This window comes from Podarcis filfolensis (genome assembly GCF_964270895.1).
Source record: "Podarcis filfolensis genome assembly, chromosome: 15".
Lineage (NCBI taxonomy): Eukaryota > Metazoa > Chordata > Lepidosauria > Squamata > Lacertidae > Podarcis > Podarcis filfolensis.
The window spans coordinates 5,855,995-5,878,587 of NC_139618.1; the positions used below are offsets into that span (position 1 = coordinate 5,855,995).

The window sequence follows — 22,593 nt, forward strand, 5'->3', positions numbered from 1 at the left end:
GTTCTTGTTGTTGTTATTCCCGCAGGCGCACTCTTCCAATGACTCCCGAGACAGACGGATGCCAACCATATTATTATTATTATTATTATTATTATTATTATTATTATTATTATTATTATTATTTTCATTAGAAGCAGCAGCAGTGAAAAGACCGCAGGCACTGGGTCACACGCCAGAGGAGAGAAGCAGCGCGAGACCCGCGGCCTCGGCCTTTCCCCTCAGGCCTCCTTCTCCCCTTCCTCGCGCTCCCTTCCTCCTTTTCCCTCCCTCCTTCCTTCCTTCCTTCGTTCCTTCCTTCCCTCCCTCCAAAGCGGCAGCAGCAGCGGCGACGGCGCCCCCAGCGGCTCCCTCCCGAGCAGGCCTCGCCCCGCCGCCGCGGCCTGAGGCGAAGCAGCCGCCGCCGCCTCAGCAGAGAAGGCGCTGAATCCCCCGTCGCCTCGCCTGGCTGGGAGGCGGAGCGAGCAGGAGGCCCCGAGCGAAGCAGCAGGCCGGCCCGAGCCCGGGAGCAGCGCCGGCGGGAGGCGGGCGAAGAGGCAGGCGTCGCCGCCGCCGCCGGCCTCCCTCTCTCTCTCTCTCCATCCACCCCTCCTCCGCCCGCCCGTCCCTCGCTCGGCACAGGCAAGATGGCGGCTGTGGAGCTGGAGTGGGTGCCCGAGACGCTCTACAACACCGCCATCTCGGCCGTGGTCGACAGCTACGGCCGGGCGCGCCGCAGGGACATCCGCTCCTTGCCCGAGAACATCCAGTTCGACGTCTATTACAAGGTGGGAGGCAAGTCCGGCGCAGGGCCGGGCCGGGGGGGACTGACCCCGCCGTGGGGCTGAGGGGAGGAAGGGAAGGGGGCACCCCCTTGATTGTATTTGTGGGGGGGGGGGGGTCCGTGCGAGGGCGTCAGTCAGGAGCGCCTCTCTTTCCCCCACCCCCGCCCTGTACCGCTTTCCCAATTTGGGGGGGAAGGAAGATGGCTGCAGCCCAGCCCATTTTCTCCTCGGCCTTCCTTCTGCATCCAGCCACCCATTTCCCCAAACGGGAGCTTTTCATTCGGCCGTCCGAGTGGACTCCCCCCCCCCCGAGAGCCATGCCTCCCCCCTTGCTCCTAAAACTATTACTTGCGCCCCCTTCCGCTGTCAGATTTGGAACCCCCATCCTTATTTGTTTTGCTCAGGAAGCGTCCCAACAGTTTCTTTGACCCCCTCTGTACATTTCAGAAGGGGGGTCTGTTTGCTACTCGCATTTTATTTGCAACCCACGCCCCGGGAATCTTGTTTTTGCCCATCGCCTCCGCCTGCTCCTTCAAATGGGGTTTGCACCCCCTTCTGAATGATCAGTATTTCAGAATTGGATTTGCTCATGTAAAAAAACAACCACCACCATCCTCTTTGCTTGCGCTCCCTCACTGTAGAATGTGGACCTTCAGAGAATCTATGTTGCTTATTTACCCCACTCCCCCTTATTTGGCTTTTTCTCCCCTTCACTGCAGAGCTTGCCCCGTGTAGAATCGCTTTTTAGACCCTACCCTGAGTATTTTCACCATTTCTGGAACAATACTCACCATCATTATAGTACATCTCCCTGTGATCTCTGCTTTTTTATTTTGCCCCTTGAAACTCCCCCCCCCAAAAAACCAACCCCCTTCTTTGCTGCTTTTTCCAGAATTTTCCTTCTCAAAAACTGACTACCTCCCATTCCAGTTTTGCACACCCATCCTAGGCAAGTGCCCTGACACCCCCCCAAAAAATTCCTTGATCCTTTCTTTTATTTGCACTTCCTACCCCATATGTAAGCACCCATTCTAGCATTTGCCCCTTAGAAAAAACTAGTATCACTTTTTGCCCCACACCCCTTTCCTCCAGAACTTGGAACAGATTTGTGTCTCAGATTTGGGGGGGGGCACTTTCCAACCAGGCCTGTTGGGGCAGGGTGATGGTAGCAGTTAAGTCTGCATAGGAGCCTAAGATTGCAATCCTGACTCCACTTATCTGGGGGCAAATCCTGTTTAATTCAGCAGGACTTGCTTCTGAGTAGATATGGTTAGGAGGATTGCACTATAAATGTGTAATTGATATCTCTCTCTCTCTCACCCTCGACTGCAGAGGATTAACTAGAGTACTGTTTGGTTGGAGTGGGGTGTCATAATCAGCACTGCTGTGGCTGTGTGTTTCCAGTGTTGGTGTTTTTCTTGAGAGTGTAGAATGCTTTGTAATACAGTGATGTTGGATTACACTGTCTTGCCTAGACTCTATTGGGAGCAATAGAGAGAGATTTGTGTCCCTCACCTCCCTTAGGTTTGTAGAACTGGGGTGCTGAAGAAAATAAGGATTTATTCTCTCTCAAGGTTCTCATGACAGCTGGAGTTCTTAATCAGAAGCACCCTTTTAACATAAAGACTGCATGCTTTTCGTTTTTCCTAAAATCGCCATCTCAAGTTAATTTTATTGCTATTTGTTTTGCCATCCAGTTAAATATTCAAAGTGGTCCTTTGAAAATGTCAACTTTATAGATCAAGGGCAAGTCGAAGGATGCCTGGTATTTTCCTAGAGTTTGTATTCTATAAGCTGCTCTGGGTTGCGTGTCTCCTCTTCCATCATTCTTCGATGTTAATCTTATTGTTTGTTATAGAGCAAATTGCTCTGTGGTGTTTATCCAGTGTTCTTTAAAAGACAAAGAAAAGTAATACTCATTATGGGTCTATTCTTGATAGTGGAAAAATAGGTTCAACTTCTACCTACACGTTTTGGGGTGGTGGGTATACTAGCGTGTGCCCCTGCTTCTTAAAAAGGCAGAGTGAATAATAATTGATTCCATCCCCACCTTCCCAAGCCTTAGCATATGAGAATTGTTTTCCAGTCCTTCTGTATGTGAGCTTTTAAAAAGGTGTCTCGATAAAAGGCATCCCCCACTTTCATCATTGACCTAGTCTAGAAGGACAATCAAACAGGAACAGCACTGTAATGGGATCCATTTAAGTCACTTCCAGGTACCCTCTACCTTAGATATTGGGGGGGCATTTAAATATTCACATTTTAGCCACTGAATGGACAAAGCTTTTGGTTGAAGGGAGGCTTTTCACTCAGCATATCTACACAAGAGAATCTTAGTTTCTGCAAAAGGCACCCCTCCGAAAGAAAATAGTATATATTTATTTGTACGCTGCCTTTTTCCTTGACGAGATTCAAGGCATCTTATAGATAAAAATAAGAACTGCTAAAACATAGAAAAATCAATCAAACATAGAACGAAATGGAGATTAAACCTGTCCCTTGATAGGATAGAGCTGCTGCATTTGGAAATGCAAGGATGAGCCTTGTCAAAGGCAGGGAAATCTGCAAACGTGTATGTTGGCTGGAGTTCATATATCATAACCCCATTTATGTCATAGAATCATTGAACTGTAGACTTGGAAGGGACCATAAGGATCATTTTGTTCAACTCCCTGCAATGCAGGAATCTTTTGCCCAGCACAGGGCTCAAACTCATGGCCCTAAGATTAAGATTTTTATTCTGTACTGACTGAGCTATCCCAGATGAGGAACGCTGTGAATGCTAAGTGGGCATTTCAGCAGGTTTCATTGCTTTCATCTACACCAGGAATGGGAAACCTTTGGTCCTCCAGGTGTTGCTGAACTGCAACTCCCATCAGTCCCAGCAAGTGTGGCCAGCAGCCTAGGGTGATGGGAGTTGCAGTTCAGTAACATCTGGAGGGCCAAAGGTTCCCAACCCTAGTTTTAGATTAATTTATAATCATACAGCTGGGATAGCCAAGTAATTCATTTGCTATCCTCTTGCGGCAGGCAGTGGTCCAGTTTCTGAGCCATGAATTGGGGTGGGACAGTGGATAGAGGAACTTGTCACTGAGCAAGGGAAGTCAGACCAGATGTTCTTCCAGCCCCATTCCATTTGATGTGTATCTCCTGATAGTTACTCATGAGTGATGTACACTTTTAACTGTATTTCTGAATGACGCTGTCACCTAGGAGAAAGTATGCCACAGTTCAGATTCCTAGTTCTTCTCATAATGATGGCCTTGAGCAAGGTATTTTGTCACATCTCTGCTTGTGATCTGAAGAACATTTCAGAGGAACTTTCCAAACCATATCACAGAAGTTAAAGGTAAAGGTACCCCTGCCCGTACGGGCCAGTCGTGTCCAACTCTAGGGTTGCGTGCTCATCTCGCTCTAGAGGCCGTGAGCTGGCGCCGTCCAAAGACGCTTCTGGGTCACGTGGCCAGCGTGACGAAGCTGCTCTGGCGAGCCAGCACCAGCGCAGCACACGGAAACGCCGTTTACCTTCCCGCTATAAAGCGGTACCTATTTATCTACTTGCACTTAAGAGTGCTTTCGAACTGCTAGGTGGGCAGGAGCTGGGACCGAACGACGGGAGCTCACCCCGCCGCGGGGATTCGAACCGCCAACCATACGATCGGCAAGTCCTAGGCACTGAGGTTTTTACCCACAGCACCACCCGCGTCCCATCACAGAAGTTACTGGCCCACAAAATAATGTTAATAGAACTCACATCTCTGGAAAGGGGGGTGGGGGAGAGAAACCATCTTCCTTCTCACTTACAAAAGTTTGTTTGCTTTAATCCCTGGTGATTATTCTGACTCACCAAATGGCTATTTATAGGCCTGATTTTAAAAATGTGTATTTCCTACCACTCTCATTATTTTCCATATTAGTGTCCGGATTGTTTTTCCATGGATAATTCTTTTTCTGCACTTTAAAAGTAAGAATTTCAGAATACATGCATTGCTTCCACAGTCTTCTGGCTGCATATATTCATAGAATGACAAATGCAGATTCCAAGATGTCTGCAAGACTCACTGCTGTTACCCAGCCTGTGCTGTAGTTCACATAAATTCAGCATTTTAGGGCACTGACTATTCTTTACATGTCTACTCAGAAATAAGCCCCAGTGAGTTCATTGGGTTTTGCTTCCAGGTTACGAATGTATAGAATTGCAGCCTGAGGCACAAGCGCTTTTTTCAGCCATAAGCCCAAATCCTTGAGCCTGATTTGAAAATGAAGCTGGTTCACAATGTCACATCTAGGGTGCTGTGCAGAATACATACCTAATGCATGTGTTTACAAGAACATCACAGGCTGCTCATTCGCTACTGAGCCATGTACATGATTCTGTTATTAACATCCAAAATCATGAAGAACTTCAGACCAAAACACCTAGGACACCATATTCCCCTGAACGCACCCAGTTGATCATTACGGTCATTGGAAGAGGTCCTACTGGCTATGTCATGGCTAGCAGATCAAGTGACAGCGTGGAAAGCAAACTTCTTGAAGTGGCACCAACCCCCCGCCATACAATTTGAAAGGCATTGACAGTGATGTGTTTTGGGCACCTACTGAAAACGTACTTGGGCATTTCCTGACCATTTTTAGATGGCACACCTCAGTTTTTGTTTTACCTTTTAGCATTTTGCTTTAGTGTCTCGATCCTTTCCCAACATAACTCTGCTGAAGAGCATCTGGTTTGCAAAAGGTTCCAGCCCGGCATCTCCAGGTAGTCCTGAGAATGTCCCCAGTTTGAAACCCTGCAGAGCTGCTGCCAGTCAATGTAGACAGTACTGGACTAGATGTACCAAGTGTCTGACTCCTTATAAAGCAGCTGTCTATGCTCCTGTGATTCTTATGGATAGTACATATTTGCATTTTGTTTATATTCTAGCCTTTTCATTTTATGGTTTTTACTTTGTAAACCATTTAAGAGATTGCCTCCACCCAGGGAATATTTTGAGGAATAGCAGTCTACTGTAAAGCTATCATACTCATCTCTCCATTAGACATTTAGGCATCCCTTCCCATACTTCTAGTCTGATATATGTAATGTTTGTTCATTAACTTAGGTCATCTGGGATACAGCAAGTGGTACGGATTCTGAATCCTTGTTTAATCAAATTTATGTACAGTACAAGTTTCCCCAAATCACTGGTGGTTTCTCTTGTGTCCCAAAGGTTTCATAATAATCTTAATAAGTACTAAAAGCTATTTCATTTTTTTAAAAAGAAAGTTTTATATATTAAACGCTCCTTAAATTTATTAAACAAATGCCTGTGTATTAAGACACCATCATAGCCTAGATTCCCCTGTAATGTTTATATTTTAAGGAAACAAATGAAGGAACTGAAAACTCTTAACATACTAATTTAACCGCAGTGAGTAGTCACTGGGGATAAGTCATCTGGGAGCAATGTTAGTATGCAACTTTGCAATTGTCCAGTGCAGCTAGTATTGCATTTATCCCTTTATGTAACAATTTGGTATTTTTGAAACAGAGGCAAGGTGGTGGTTAGGGCTGGGTGACAACTGGTTTTCAGCATTGTGATATATCACCAGCTAAACATCGCAATATATCAATATACTGTATCACAATATCTGAAATAAGGAAGGAACTATGCAGAGACGAACAGGACAATGTCCTGGCAACTGCTACTACTTATGGGTCTAAAACTGATAAATGCTGGTATTATCAGTCACCTCATGGTCACTTTCAGCAGCAGGCAAGCCTGAGACTTTTGGTTTTGGGCTTGGCTACCAAATGGTGGCATTCAGGACACCCCAGAGTACGGTGATGAGTCATAGAGAATACAAATAATCTGAGACTGCCAGCAGGCCTACTAGGCAGCAGAAGCCTCACCATGACACAGCCTGCGAGGCCTTGTAGTGGTGGCCTGCAAGGCCTCGTTGCAGTGGCAAAAGTGGTGACAGCCTGCGAGGCCTTGTTGTGGTGGCAGCAGTGGTGGCCTGTAAGGCTTTGTGGCAGTGGCAAAAGTGGTGGCGGCCTGTAAGGCTGTGGCAGTAGCAGTAGTGGCAGCCTGTGAGGTCTTGCGGTGGCGGCAGACTCTGAAAAAACATAATAGTATAACTTGCACTCTTAGATCACTGTGTTTGATTCCACTTCTTACTGAGCTAAGGCTGTGTACACACCATACGTTTAAAGCACATTACCACTCCCAAATAATCCTGAGAACTGCAGTTTGTGAAAGGTTTTGTAGCTCACAGGTGGCGCTGTGGTTTAAACCGCTGAGCCTAGGGCTTGCCTGTCGAAAGGTCAGTGGTTCGAATCCCCGTGATGGGGTGAGCTCCCGTTTCTCAGTTCCAGCTCCTGCCAATCTAGCAGTTCAAAAGCACCCCAGTACAAGTAGATAAATAGGTACTGCTCTGTCAGGGAGGTAAACGGTGTTTCTGTGCGCTGCTCTGGTTCACCAGAAGCAGCTTAGTCATGCTGGCCACATGACCCGGAAGCTGTATGCCGACTCTCTTGGCCAGTAAAGCGAGATGAGTGCCGCAACCCCAGACTCGGTCACGACTGGACCAAATGGTCAGGGGTCCCTTTACCTTTACTTTACTACCTTGACATACTTTATGAAAGTGTGGATTAAAAATACTACTGTTAAGAAATACACACACCACAGAGTTTGTTCTCGTCTAAATGCCTTATCTGTTCTCAGCCTTATCTATACCATGCAGGCAGGTTTGAAGGAGAGGAACTGTACTGTAGACCCCCTTATTCTTCTAAAAGGAAGGATGGGATGCAAAGTTGAATTACAAATAAATAAGTGAATTTTTGGTATCTTCAAAAATGGAACACTCACTATTCGGTTTGCTGGCTAGCTTTTCTGTCTACAGAATCTTGATCTTTCATGAGCCCTCCATGTTACAAAGTGTGTGTAAAAGTTAAATGAGCAGACCCAGCAAAGAATTACTAAAGTGTATGCGTCCATAGTCCTTACGTGAGACTTGGTGCTTCTCAAGATAACATGTGAGCATATGCTCTTCATAACACACTGTTCCTTAATCCAACTCCTGCATTGATTTTTTCCCCTGTGTAATTATTCTAGGCAAAGATGCCGCATCTCAAATTGTGAAAACACAGTCTTAGCTTGTGGCATCTTTCCTTAAATTATTGTTTGGTATATTTTTCCAGATCAAGTGCTGTATACAATTAAGTTTTACTCAGGCCAGATAGATTGAAATTAATGACCCTAAATTAGTCATCCCTACCAGTGTTCGAAATTAGCCAGGTGCATTTTGCACCTGAGTATCGGCCACTTGCGACCAAGTGAAGATGCCTGGGTGCCAGGATGGCACCTGACCTTTCCACCTTCTGGAGGTGCATGCCTGAGCATCATTGGATCTTGACTTTTTCCCACACACTAATAACGCATCCTGAAGAATTGTATCAATCACATTTTATCTGCGCAATTGGAATGAATTTCAGGAAGCAGAATGCTTTTTCTATGCAGCCTGAGCAGGAGCAGGGAACAATGTTATGGTTAATTGTAGCTTGTCTTCACTTATCCCACCACCTTGCTCACAGTTGTGAAGAAAAAGAGGTAGGATAAAGTATAAGGGACAGTACACATATTGGCCTATTCCTATCCCTTTTCCTTAATGGTGACACAGATCATTCACAACTTAAGAATATTCTTCACAACTATGAGCAGGGTGGTGGGGTAAATGAAGACAAGCTACAACAATTAACTATAACATTGTTCACTGCTTCTGCTCAGGTTGCACAGAAAAAACATTTTGCTTCCTGAAGTCCATTTCAGTTGCCCAAGAATGGCAACGAGACTTTCCGTTTTGGTGACTGCAGCCTTGGTTTAAGGAGCCATTTGGTGCCTACCTTATATATCTGAGTTTGTAACAGTGCATGTCCCTTAATTTTAATGAGTTGGCTCTGAGCAGGGCTAGCCTTGGATACATGTCCAAGCGCAATTAGATGGCTTGAAAATAGTTTGTTGTTTTGGTTATGCTTCTTCCATGTTCTTCATATGTTTTGGATTTGCCTGGTGCCCACATGGGGGAAGTATATAGACACGTATCTTATTGTCATGTGAAAATTAGTGGAATTACCTGTTTTTCCAAAATTGCAGCAGGTAGTTTAAATTTCTGGGAACCAATACCATGTGATAGCTAAGAGTTCTGCAGCACTATAAACATTTTATTTTGGCATATCTTTTAGTCGACTGTTTAGCAGATGCATGGATTGTTACCTGTATTTGGCATGTACACAGGTGTCAAGGGGAAATTTGGAAAACAGTGGCATCAAGAGGCCATAGAATGTGGGGGCATGATTTACCGAAAGTATGCAAAATAAAGGGCATCACTTCAGCCTACACCTCCCCAACAGCATTTATTTTCCCCTGCAACCATTTCTTTCATTGACATCAGTCCAAATTCTTCAGATTCATGACCAGTTTATGTAGTTGTAGAGAAGGGATGTGGAAGCTGTGGCCCTCGAGATGTTCTTGGGATTATGTCTGCGATCATCCTTCACTATTGGCCGTGTTGGCTGAGGCTGTTGGGACTCTGACAACATCTGGAGGGCCACATATATGCCTCTAGGGCAGCCTTTCTCAACCTGTGGGTCCCCAGATGTTGTTGAACTACAACTCCCATCACCCCTAGCTAGCAAGGCCAGAGCTCAGGGATGATGAGAGTTGTAGTCCAGCAACATCTGGGGACCCACAGGTTGAGAGCCGTTGCTCTAGGGGAAGCCCACAAGCAGACCCTGAGTGTAACAGCCCCCTCTCCCCTCCTGCGGTTTCCAGCAACTGGCATTCAGAAGCACCCTTGCTTCCAACAGGAACATAGTCATGGGGGTTAGTAATCACAGATAGCTTTATTCTCCATGGTTGGCATCTGGGTGGCCACTGTGAGACCAGGATGCTGGACCAGATGGGCTACTGGCCTGATCCAGCAGGCTGTTCCTTACGTTCTTATCCACAAGCAGCTGCCTTTCTTGGAAATTGGTTATTCAGTGAGGTGGACTTTCATTCTGACCCAGTTCTTAGCGATGCATATTTGGACTGGCCATTTCACTGAGCCTCTTCTGCAGGCAGCTAAATGGATTTCCTTTTGTACATGTTATCTTTGTTTCGCCAGCAAGAGACAGAGGGAAAAAATGTTTTCAAAATATGACTAGGACATCGCAAAGGAATTATATGGTGGTTTTTTTTAAAAAAAAAATTCTGGCAGGATTACAGTGCTGCATACAAATTATCTGAAAAGGCAACACTATATTAGGGAAGGAGAAGCAAAAACAATCCGAGAGAGGATTTCATGTCGTTCTTTTTCTCTGGGATAACAAGATGGAGTTACGATTTAAGGTCTTTAATCCTGTAGTGAAGTCAGTAAGACCTTTTTTACTGAGTTTCATTTGGAACAAGGAGCTCCAGTGAAACACTAATATTGCACACTGAAGGAATTTTTCTTTAGTAGTTTTGTTTCTTCCTCTTTCTCCTAAGAGCGTCCACTTTGTATGCATCTCATTCCAGTTTGGGGGTGTGTGTGTGTCCAGGTGGTCTCCTGAATAGATGCTGGCCAGACTCCTTACATATTCATATCCCACCTGCCTATTAGGCCTGGGCGATATATTGATATATCGTCCAGGACTGCTATGAGGAGCAGACCGTGATGTTTGCTTCAGTCAGCGGTATATTGCTGGTGAAACCGCCACTGCTCCTGAGTCCCTCTGCTAGCAGCATCTTCTGGAGGGAGACAATAGTCCCTTCCTTCAATGGGCACTGCTAGCAGAGGGACTTGGGAGAGGTGGCAGTTTCAGCAGTGATATACCCCTGAGTGAAACCGCCATCCCACTCTGCCCTCGTTCCTCCTCCTGCATCTTTAAACTGCTCAACTCAGGAGTGTGCAGCTGCCCTTGCTTCAGCCGAGCAGTTAAAAGTAAAGCAGCCCCAATGCTCCTGCTGCTTGCTTGCAGGGGGGACGACGGCCAGGGCTGTCTTAGTTGGGGACGGGGAACCTTCCTTATCCTCAGCTGAGCTGTTCAAACAAGCTGCATTGTCCCAGTCTGTGAGTACCTGGGTGAAACTACCTCAGCTCCTGCTGTGTGAGCTGGGGCAGTTTCACCTGGTGCCCAGCATGCAGAGGCAAGTGCAGTTTCTTTTTTCGACATTGCGGTATATCGCCAAACCGCGGTGATACACCTCGATGTTGAAAAGCTGATATCGCCCAGCCCTGCTGCCAATAGTGCGCCAACCATGTATTTCACAGCTGAGTGTAAGTAAATAAATCATCCCATGTGCTCCTATGTATGCAAGGCTTCTGGGCTGGGTCACTGATCCAACATTGGCATTAGAAAAGGGAAATGAAGACCTTTGCATACCATTAGGAGGAGTCGCCAAAGACACACCATTAAAAAGCAGCAGCATTTCTTCCGAAAATAAGATTGGGGTAATGGGCTTAGGAGGGACCTGTCGCGCCCCTACAAATCCATTGGGAATCCCTAAATCAGAACTGATTTTGTAAGCTGCTCTGAAAAGCCTTTTAGCTACTGGGCATGGTATAAATGCAGCTACATCATGACTCTTTAGTAGAGGGTCATTAGTCCATCCATGTTTTGCTTGTCTGCTGAAGGAGTGAAGATTCCTCCTGCCACTGGATCCTTCCCCCCCCCCCGATAACTTTTGAATTCACTTTCCCCATGTACGTGCCCTTGCCCTGTTCACATGCTGCCTGTGGTGTAGTGGTTAAGAGGGTTGGACTACTAGGATCTAGGGAAACAAGGTTTCAAATTGCCACTGGGTCCTGAACCTCTTTCTGGGTTACCTTGGGGGCCATTCTCAGTCTCCTGGCCTACCCTACCTCATGGGGTTGTTGTGAGGATAGAGCAGGGAAACGGGAAAACCACCAATGTATGCCATCTCAAGCTCCTTGGAGGAGAGGTCGGATGTAAATGTAATAATAATAGTAAAATTTAAATAGCCTTCAATTTACTCATATGGTATGTGCTCCTTACTTCAAGTGGTGGGAAGTTCCAGGGGCTGCATGGCCTAGGTTTGGTTTCTTTTGGAGGTGAGGACAGGGCACCGAAGGCTTAATGGCATTGGAAGGGGGGAAAGTGTGTGGTTTATTTACGAAAGGCAGGTAGCACATGCTCTCCTTCTGGGCAGCAGATACCATACCTCCCATCTGATATCCACCAAGGGACCCTTTGCACACCAGACTGCTTCTCACTTTTAGCTCCTATCTGTTCCATTAACTGCCCTTTTTGTGTTCTCTCTCTCTCTCTCTCTCTCTCTCTCTCTCTCTCTCTGTGTGTGTGTGTGTGTGTGTGGCTTGTGTCCTTGTTCTCTTTCTCACCCACACCAACTCACACCCTTCTCCTTAGCCAGGGATGTCATCATCTCCAAACACTTTTATCATAGATAAAGCTATTAATGACCACCAGCCTTGAAGACAGAGGCAGCGTGGCTTTGAATGTCAGTTGCTGCTGGGAATCACAGGTGGAGAGAGTTGCTGTTGCACTCAGGTCCTGCTTGTGGTCTTCCCTCAGGGACATCTGGTTGGCCACTGTGAGGACAGAATGCTGGACTAGATGGGCCTGATTCAGCTGGGCTCTTCTGATGTTCTTCTGGTGGTGTTTTCATTCTGCACATTCCAGGGAAATCTCTTTTCTAAGGAACCATCTTCTAACAATTAGCTCCCAGACAGATTAAAAAACACAGAAGTAGCCATGTTACGTCTGTTGCAGCAAAAACAGCAAAGAACCTTGTGGCACCTTAAAGATTTACCAGATTTTGGTATAATACTTTGTGGGTCAGAGTCCACCTCGCGATATGCATGAAGAATAATCCCCAAGTACAGGTGTGGTGGAGGACTATAAAGTAGTGAGATCAGAGGGAAATGCAAAGCAAATTGTGCAGATAGTGACAACTCAGTTAGTGCCAGTGCGCATGCAAAGTAAGCACAGTCACCCTATATTACTGCAGTGATAGGTGATAAAACTGTCAACTTGGCAGTGCTGAGTTGGTTAACACCTACAGAACCATAAAGAGACTATAAAGAACCATAAAGGCAGATGATTTCTAATTGTGGCCTGCAAGCTCCATGCAGCTCTGCAGAACAATTGTGAGACATTCAGGAATATCTGGAGCTGTATACTGATTTATGGTTTTTTCCTGATGACTGAAATGGAGGCTGTTTTGAACAGGGCTGGAGTTACCAAACCAGCTAATGAGACTGATTAAGGGACCAACCATATGAGTAGACCCAATTAAATTAAATTAGTCATATTTAGTTGTGCCCTTTAGTGTCACTAAGTCTACTCTGAATAGAACCCATTGATTTTCATGATATAGACTGATGCAGACTGCTAATCTGTCCCTTAAAAGCTACCAGTTAAAGGGACAGCAGTCTGGGCTAGTCCTGGGTCTGTAATTTTCACAATATGGTGCTGCTTTTTGTGATAATCCTGGAATGGAAGATAAAAGTTCAATAAGTTGTTTACAAAGCTGTGAAGTTTGAGAATAGCTGCTTAAAGGCAAGCCCACAGTGATATTCCAATACATAGTGATAATCTCGCCCAGAATAATTGAGTAGAAATTTTGTGTTAAAGCAGAATGGGATGTGGAACAAGGGCATGGCTCCCTGAGAATAAGAAACTATATTGGACTGCTTTAATGAAAACAACAACTCAAGAGTTCTTCTGAACCTTTACCTTTAGATTTCATCCACATTGGCCAAAAATGGGGAAGGATTGATACCCACTTTTAGATTCCCCAATATAATGAATGGGAGTTCACGAGGTTTTCTGTTTTATACAGAGTGGCTTGGAACCCAAAGCGCAAAGATCAAAGTGGGTGGAGATCAAAGAATGGAGTTTTTAAAAACACGCATATAGGTGAATCTTGTGTCCCCAAGCACACCGCAAACATGTATACCGACCGGAATTGCTCCTGGAACCATCACAAAGTAGACTGTGAGCTGTGGGAATCCCCTGCTCAAATCTTGCCCACACCACGAACTACCGGGCAGATTTTTGGCAAGGTGACATATCTTGACCGTGGCACCCATCTAATGGCACATGATAGGGCAGGTTTCTTCTTTCTGGGTACATTTACCTAGATGGGAAGAAGAGGTGTAATGTTAAGCTAGCATTGCTGTACTGAATGCTAGAATCTCAAAATGAAATTGCAACCAAAAGCATAAAAAAACCATGGAGCAAGAGCTGAAACAAATTCAGTAAATAAATCTGCAGTAGGTAGATGACTGCACTATTCTGCCTTGCAGCACACTTGTCAGGATTGCTGAGAAATGAAGCATTTTTCAGATGCGCTGTAAAAATGTTGAACATTACTATTTGCAAGCCTGAACCAGGATTCGACAGTGCAACAATCATTGTACACTTGTTAGTTTAGTGAAGTCATGAATGATTATGGTCCGGATATTGTATTTGACTTTTTTTCATCTTGGGGGCGAAAAAAATTCTCAAAGGCCTGACCTACTTCCACAGGATTTATATATTTTATAAGGCTAATTATCTAGCTATGGGCTGGCCTGGATTTTGGCAGGCAGCTGGAAATGAAAGTGAGCCTACGTTGTTGCTGCTATGTGGAACACTAAAATGGGTCTAAGTTAATGGACAATCACAGTGTTGTGGTGTTAGAATGTCTAAATGGGGACTAAGGAGACCCATTTTCAAATCTGGTATGAAGCTCTCACTGGGTGACTTTAGCCCAGTCCCAGCTTAATCTTCCTCACAGGGTTGTTGTGAGGATAACAGCTGGGGAGAGGGAGAAAGTTTCAATCAGTATTGTTCTTCCCCCTCCCAAAAAATCTGGAGTTTAGAAGTTAGGAGCCAATTCTGGTGGATCGGACCAAAGGTCTGTCTATCCATGCCTCTCCCAAGCTGGTATCCTTCAGATGTTTTTACTTCCCCTGCCAGCAGGACCAATGAACAAGTTTGACTCCAAAATATGGAGGGGGGCACCTGGTTGGGGAGGACTGATCAAGCCCAGTGCTCCATCTCCAGTAATGGAGCCACCAGCATACATTTTAAAAGGTAAAGCAATGATAAATACAGATAACATCATTAGAAAAGTCATAATATGGGCAACTCCACACTTACACTTGCTTATCTTGTGCACGATGTGTACACACAGCGCCAGGAAATAATTACCATATTTTTCGCTCTATAAGACACACCAGACCACAAGATGCACCTAGTTTTTGGAGGAGGAAAACAAGAAAAAAAAATTCTGAATCTCAGAAGCCAGAACAGCAAGAGGGATCGCTGTGCAGTGAAAGCAGCGATCCCTCTTGATGTTCTGGCTTCTGGGATAGCTGCGCAGCCTGCATTCGCTCCATAAGACGCACACACATTCCCCCTTACTTTTTAGGAGGGAAAAAGTGAGTCTTATAGAGCAAAAAATACGGTAATTCAATTCATATCCAGAAATGGCGGGAGAGAGCTGGAAAGTCCTTGTGGCTCACAAGGAGACCCTCCGTGGATCCCGAAGAAGTGAAGAAGTTCTGAAGAGGGTGGAGGTTCGGTGGGGCTTTGTTTGGGATGCTCAGCCTCCCTGCTTAACAGCTGGTGTGTGGGATAGCACAACAGCAGCTGCTTTCCCATGTGTCCTCTAGCCTCCTGCCAGCCCCAGAGCTTCCATTCTAGTTGTGGATATTTTGGGATACAGTATGGATTGAAGAAAGAGGGGCAGAAAGGGTGTTTAGAGGGTGCTTCCCAATTTACACAATTTCACTTGGTGTGTGCGGTCCTCTGGAATGTAACCCCCATGTAAGTGGGGGGTCACCTGTATCTTATTTAAAACAATACACAAAACTGCATCTAAAAGTTGCAGCTCTTTGCCTACCGCTGAAAAGATAGTCCCAAGCCTCCCTGGAGGATGGTGTTCTAGAGTCAGGGCAGGGGGCACAAGGATAAGGACCCCTGTTGCCTGTCCTTATCTAATTCAGCATTGAATGGCAAAGATAAGGAGGGAGAACGAGAACAGCTCCCTGAAGAAGAAGATCTCAGCATCCAGGCAGGTTTATTCAGGAAAAGGTGGTAACTTAGTCCTCTATGACTTAAGAGAATATCTGTGTGTCCCAGAACAAATTCATATTTAAGAAGTTCAGAGGTGATGGGAAAGCTTATCTTTTCAGAGACATTTGTTTGCCACTTTCATATTTGAGGAGGCCCAAAATTACTTTCTATGGAACCTGAGGATTCCTCAGAACACAGCTGGAACGGAGCTTTTCAAAGGAAACAGATCATTCAATTACATCTTTGCATTAACTCTCAAATATCCTCCTCCCCCCACCACATCAAATCACTCGATTTTTCACACCATTTGGGTATATATCGTTGAAATCCTGCCACAGATACATTCCGTTTAAACATGTTTGTTGGTATTTAAGGAAAGAGATTAGCAGTGATATGCCAAGCTGTCAGAATTTCTGATAAGGTTAATAAAGACCAAGGCAGCCTTCCAAAACAGCTTAATCCTTGTGGGTGAAACTGGCAAATTATGAGTCGAGAAGCCTTTCTGCTTCCTCTTTGGAGGGAAAAAAGAGGAGTCTTTAGACCTAGTAAACAAGCAACCCGGAGTTTTGTACTGTGTTACAGCTTATACATATATATCATAGTCAAAACAAAAAATTTTTTTTCCTTCCAGTAGCACCTTAAAGACCAACTAAGTTAGTTCTTGGTATGAGCTTTCGTGTGCATGCACACTTCTTCAGATCTGAAGATCCTGGAAGGAAATTTTTTTTTTTGTTTTGACTATGGCAGACCAACACGGCTACCTATCTGTAACTATATATATCATAGTTGCTGACTGGTATCTAGTGTATTAAAGCCATTGTGATTGCTCAATGTGTTTCATCAAGTTCACTCATATTATTTGGTGTGATACATTCAGTTAGCCCAAAGAAGCTAGGGGATCAGGAATATAGATGTGGATTCACAGGCTCCATCTCATGCAAAAGTTCCCTTCCCCCATAGTTTGTATTAACCCTAGTGTAGAATCATTCATATATTGGTGCTAACCAAGGTTTACGTTATCCTTTTTAACCCTATGTGAGACCATGCTTTGAGGTAGCTTTGCAAGCCATAGTTAGGAGGCAATTCTGGGTAGCATCAATTGTGATTAGTGCCAGCGTGCCCACAACAATACCCTACACTAAAGGAAACCTTGGGAAAGTGTCTACAAAGCCACTGTGTATGCCAGATTTTAGGAGATTGGAAACACGTTTACATTGGGCCATTGAGAACAATGGGATTTTCTCTCAAGTAAATGTGTATAAAATCTCCTTATCAACCTGCCTGCACATTATGATCAATGGAAGAGGCAGTCCTGGTGGTCCCTCGGTTAAGTGAGTTGTGTGGTTCAGGTGCCCTTGGAAGATCCTTTTCAGTGGTGGCTCCACATCTGTGGTATGACTGCACCGCTGAGATGTGTCTCGCCCCAGCATAGAATTGTTTCAGGCATCTGTTTTTTGTTTTTTTTTTAAAAACATATTTCACTAGGATTTTAGTGGCTAATGAGGTAATTGTGCTACTTATGCAGTATATAAGAATTACTTTGTTGATTTATTATGCTTTCATATTATTATTAATTTTTTTAAGTAAACTGCCAGTATAGAATCTTTCATAAAACTGCATCCTTGAACATACTTCGCTTTGACCTATATTCCTAAGAACTGCAGACATTTTAAGCTTTAGCTGTGTTGCATCCTCATTATGTTTTCTCCCATCCTTTGCGGGCTAGAAAAAGAGTTTTGTTTTCTAAAAAAAAAAAAAACTGCTGTGGATCTATGTAAACAAGCTCTCAAAACTTCCTAGAGTTCAACAGCCTTTGTGGGAATTCCCTTCCATATAAATGTTTGGCAGCCAACCAGTTAGGTGGGCAGTCTGGATCAAAGTTTGCCACTTCTTGGGGAGCTTTAATAGGTGATAGGCTCTTTGAAGCACTTGTCATGCATGGTCACTGAATAATCAAGCACAGCTTCTAGCTATTCACACCAGCAGTAAAGATGCTTGGAAATCTCATTTCCCCCAAGGTTGTTGTACATAGAAAGTGCACATGCTGGAGTATTTGCAACACAATTTCTGTAAAGTAAAATTGAATACCCTGAGGATTACAGTGGATGCTTGGGTTGCAAACGTGATCCGTGCAGGATGCGCGACCGCCAAAACCCGTAAGTAACCCGTTCGGTACTTAAGGGTTTCGGCGGCCCGCAACCCGAGAAAACGCAGCCTGAAGCAACTGTAACCCGAGGTGTGACTGTACTACAAAGAGCAGAGGTTTTCACTTTTTTGAGTCCAGTGCTCCCTTGACCAACTACATTCTTTCTGCGGCACTCCATCAGGGCTCAGGAGCCCAGTTATGTCCCCCCTTGCCTGCAGAGCTGGCAGCCTCTCACCCTTTTTCGAACACCCTTCCTTGTGGAATGTTCCCTCAGCCTCCTCTCCCCTCTCCTTGGGAGTCCTCTGGGCAGCCGCAGCTACCCCCCCCGTCTCCCCCGCCCCCCGCCGCCCTAAAGAGAGGTGCCTCATCACACTGCCCCCACAGGGGCCTGAGAAGAGGATGTCATAGAGCAGGGGTTGGCAAGGTTTACAGGCCATGGGCCAGATCACTCCCATGGAGGTTGTCTGTGGGCTGGACTGGCGCCGCGCGATGCCGGATATCGCATCTGCGCATGTCCGTGGTACCAGAAATTGCTTCTGCGCATGCCCAGACGCTGAAAATCGTCCCTGTGCAGAAGCGATTTTCGGCATCTGGACATGCACATATGCAATTTCTGGTTTAGCCAGTTTAGCGCAGCACGTGGGGGACTTGCCGAGCGGGTGGCTCAGTTCAGGGGCGGCTCGTGGGCCAGTAAAACGGTCTTCATGGGCTGCACGTTGCCGACCCCTGTCATGGAGCATGGGGTTGCCAGTGTGGTGCCCACATGCCCCCAGGGGTCTTCCCTGACGTCCACAGGATCCTTCCCCCTGCAGAAAGTAAGCTTTAAAGAAGTTTTTCTTGTTGCCTGTGAAATAGTTTGTTCTGAATGCTTGGTTGCAGAGTGTATGTATCATGCCTTTGGCAAGTTTCTCCAGTTTTGCTGGTGACCCCTGACATAGAAGCATAGTGAAACAGTCTTGCCAATGTCTATTAAAAGCTACTGGCTCGTACACTGATATTGTTGTTTTTAAGTACCCTAAAGACATGGTCGATGTAAGTCATTTGTGGCATGACAACACAGAAAGGAAGTGGGGAAAAGAAACCTCTCAGCGTTCAGTTTATAATAAATTGAGCCATATCATGGTTAAGGAAGCCTAACTGTGGCTTTCTGCTGTCTCTGTGAAGTGACAAACCACCGTTTGCAATTGGCTGGCAAACCAGAATCTGAAACCATAGTTTGAAAGCCATGGTTTGGTCACTTTGGTGTGATTTCTGAATTGTCAGGCTATCACTATAGAAGGGCAGATGTTTAAACCCTTGTTAGCACAAAGCATGATTTGGCTTGATGCCTGAACAAGCTTTCTTTCCCTATTGCCCGGAAGCAGTTCTTTTTTGCCATGGGCGAGTCAATACTGGACTATTTACAAGCCTAACTTCCTGGGACGGGATGGTAGAGCAAATGCTTTGCATGCAGAAGGTCCCAGGTTCAATCCTTGGTTGTCTCTGTTTAAATATGGGTCCAGTAGCAGCTCATAACAGAGACCCTTCCCAACCAGAGATCTTGGAAGAATTGCTGCCAGTCAAAGTAGACAGCACTGGGCTGGATGGACCAGTAGTCTGAGCTAGTATAAGCCAGCTTCCTATATCCACAGGGGAGAGACCATAGCTGAGTGGTAGAGCATCTGCTTTGCATGCAGAAGGTTCCAGGTTCAATCTCCAGAACCTCCACGTAAGGCTGTCAAAAGATTCCGTCTGAATGTCTGATATGCTTCTGCAAGTCAATGTAGGCAATACAAGAGTTCATGGAACCCATGCTCTGACTTAGCAAGCTGCACTTATACAGTGGTACCTCGGGTTACATACGCTTCAGGTTACATACGCTTCAGGTTACAGACTCCGCTAACTCAGAAATAGTACCTTGGGTTAAGAACTTTGCTTCAGGACGAGAACAGAAATCGTGCAGCAGCGGCACGGTGGCAGTGGGAGGCCCCATTAGCTAAAGTGGTGCTTCAGGTCAAGAACAGTTTCAGGTTAAGAACGGACCTCTGGAACGAATTAAGTACTTAACCCGAGGTACCACTGTACTAACAAAACGCAGTCCTTTTAAAAAAAGAAAACCCTTAAACATTATTTTCCTGATGTAGACATTTTTTACAACAGTGCTTTTTCTGGTAGCTTCAGTCCCCAGAGAATGGGGCAGACTGCTGGACTTCAGAAAAACATGCAACGTAGTAAACAAAATTTTGCTGGCTTATCCTCTGTGTACTGAGGGGTGTGTGTGTGGAAGTAATGCATTTTACTTGGCAAAGCGAAGCGAAAAAAGCTGTCAGAGCCTGATGGCTCACATGAGTGTTACAAAGAACAAATACTCTACAATCCAGAAAGCTTTTTTTATCTTGTAGGTTCCTTCCTCTCCTCCTTGTGATTAATTCTGGCAAGCAAAGCTATGCAACTCACTGCCCTTGCCATATAACTTTGCCCCTTCTGGCCCAGCGATACCATCACAGCTGGCAAAGTGGATGGGACCAGACAGATAACTTGCTAGGTTAAGCTTAAACCATGAGCAGAGACATGTTTACGGGAGGGCAAATGGGATAGTTGCCCAGGGCGGCAAAGCTGAGAAGGTGGCATTTGCATCGCCCTCTGTTGCCATGTGCACACCACCTGCAGTGACCACCCCAGGGTGCAAGGCGGGTTGCATGCTTAGTTCTTTGACAGGAGAGGCTTTGCCCTGCTGCTGCTGCTGCTGCTGCTGCTGCTGCTGCCGCCACTACTGCTGCCAAAACCACACCTGAGGAAGGAGGCAGGCAGTGGATGGAGAGAAAGAACACACTACCACATGGGATTGTGAGGCCTTTGGGACTTGCACTCCGAAGTTGAGTCGAGGTATCCCCAACACACATGCAAAGAGGAAGGCATTTGGTGCTTGTGTGCTCTGTTGAGGTTGCACATGAACAAGTTCCTGGGAGGATATACTGGTACCACTTCTGCCCAGGGGTGGCAGACACCATAAAAATGCACCACTGGTCATTAGGTGTACCAAGAAGCCTGATTTTGTGTGAGGAGCAATGTTTTGTGACCCTGTTCGTCAGCAGAAAGTAGCCATGCCCTGAGCTAGAACAAACAGTGTGCCACACTCCTGGCTTGATATTTATGTCCCCCAGTACAACTCATAAAACTCTTTTCTCCTTCCTGCAGCTTTACCAACAAGGCCGACTATGCCAGCTGGGTAGTGAATTCTGTGAACTGGAAGTTTTTGCAAAGGTGCTTCGAGCTTTAGATAAAAGGTAAGTCAGTGCTTACCAAAAATGGCAGCTCCTCTCACTTTGCAAGATGAACATTTCCCCCTATAAAACATAACTGGATGCAGCCCAATCATCACTGAGCGTTTTTGAGCCCCACCAGTTTCAGTGCTTAACTCTCTGGTCGGAATCAGTGGGTGCTCAGTGCTTAGAATATGACTGGATAGCACGCACCCTTTTGCATAAAGTGCCTTGCCCAATAAATTTGTGTTTTGCAGCTAACCAACTTCCTGTTGGTTAGCTTGGCTACCAGCATGTAAATACAGTAGTCATGTTCTGACTTAAAAGACATAGCTTTGTAAAGATTTTAACCTGGAGGTTATCACAAATATGCCCTACAGTGTAATTCTAATAAATGTAAGCACCATTGGCTTCAGCAGAACCCATAGATAAATGTATCTACAGTAGAAGCTTTCTTTAAAGCTCAGTTTAAGACAGAGGTGGCGAGACCTCCCAGGTCCTAGGAAGGCAATGGTCAGAATCTACTAGTGAGCCTTTCCTCTTTTATGTGTGTTCTCTTTTGAGCTTTCCTGTCTAGAGAACAAAATTTAAACACAAAAGAAGACACAGACACAACTCTTCCAAGTTCTCTATGTATGTCAGAGAACATAGGAGAGAGGAAGGGAATCACAGGCAACCACAAATAAACCAAACTAAAGAAACTTTTTCTGACTGGATTTGGTATCCTCTGCTACTGTGGGCAAGGAAAGGTTTGTGGGGGTGGGGGGAAGAAAAGCAAAATTCTCCCCAAAGTATGTTTTTGTTCTTCTGCTTAACAGGCCTGTTAACAGGCTCTGGCAGCTGCTTTTGTGTTGGGGTGGTGGAAGCGTGATTGATTAAGAGCTCTCAGCCTTGTGGTGCTCGCATAATTCATGTGGCTGATACTGGCTGTAGCAGGAATTCCGGATGATGGATTGCTTCCTGTTTTTGCAAATCTGGGCTGGAGGTGGCATTTTGGATTTTTTTGTGAAAATTGCAGGGTTTGGGGGTGGGTGGGTGGGTGTCTTCTACCCCACCCCACCTCAAGGATAAATCTGTCTGTGCAGCTGTTTATGTGAGAGTGTGTGCATGCTAATCATAGACGAATGTTAAGCTTTTCTGAGTTCCTGTATTATGGCAAAGAGAGATGGTGTTGTATCCAACTAAGTCCTACCATTGAAATGACTATAAGGTAGTCATACCTATTAACTTTGGTGGGTCTGCTCTGAGTAGGACTAGCATTGGATACCACCCATGGATACAGGGAGGGCAGGGAATGCATCTGTTCCAAAGGGTTTAACCAGATTGTAATTTGTGGTCTCTTTATTTGTAAGTACAGAGTTTTTCAACCTTTTTGAGTCCACGGCTCCCTTAACC

General features: G+C 45.4%; 1 protein-coding gene across 1 annotated transcript in view; it reads left to right on the plus strand.

Moving 5' to 3' along the window:
* Nucleotides 1–212: 212 nt before the first annotated feature.
* Nucleotides 213–22,593, plus strand: part of APPBP2 (amyloid beta precursor protein binding protein 2) — a 37,858-nt gene continuing 15,477 nt past the window's right edge. The window contains exons 1-2 of the mRNA XM_083587698.1: nucleotides 213–764; nucleotides 21,134–21,222. Coding sequence (XP_083443824.1) covers nucleotides 624–764; nucleotides 21,134–21,222 — 230 coding nt within the window. The 5' untranslated portion in view covers nucleotides 213–623. The remainder of the gene's footprint in view (nucleotides 765–21,133; nucleotides 21,223–22,593) is intronic.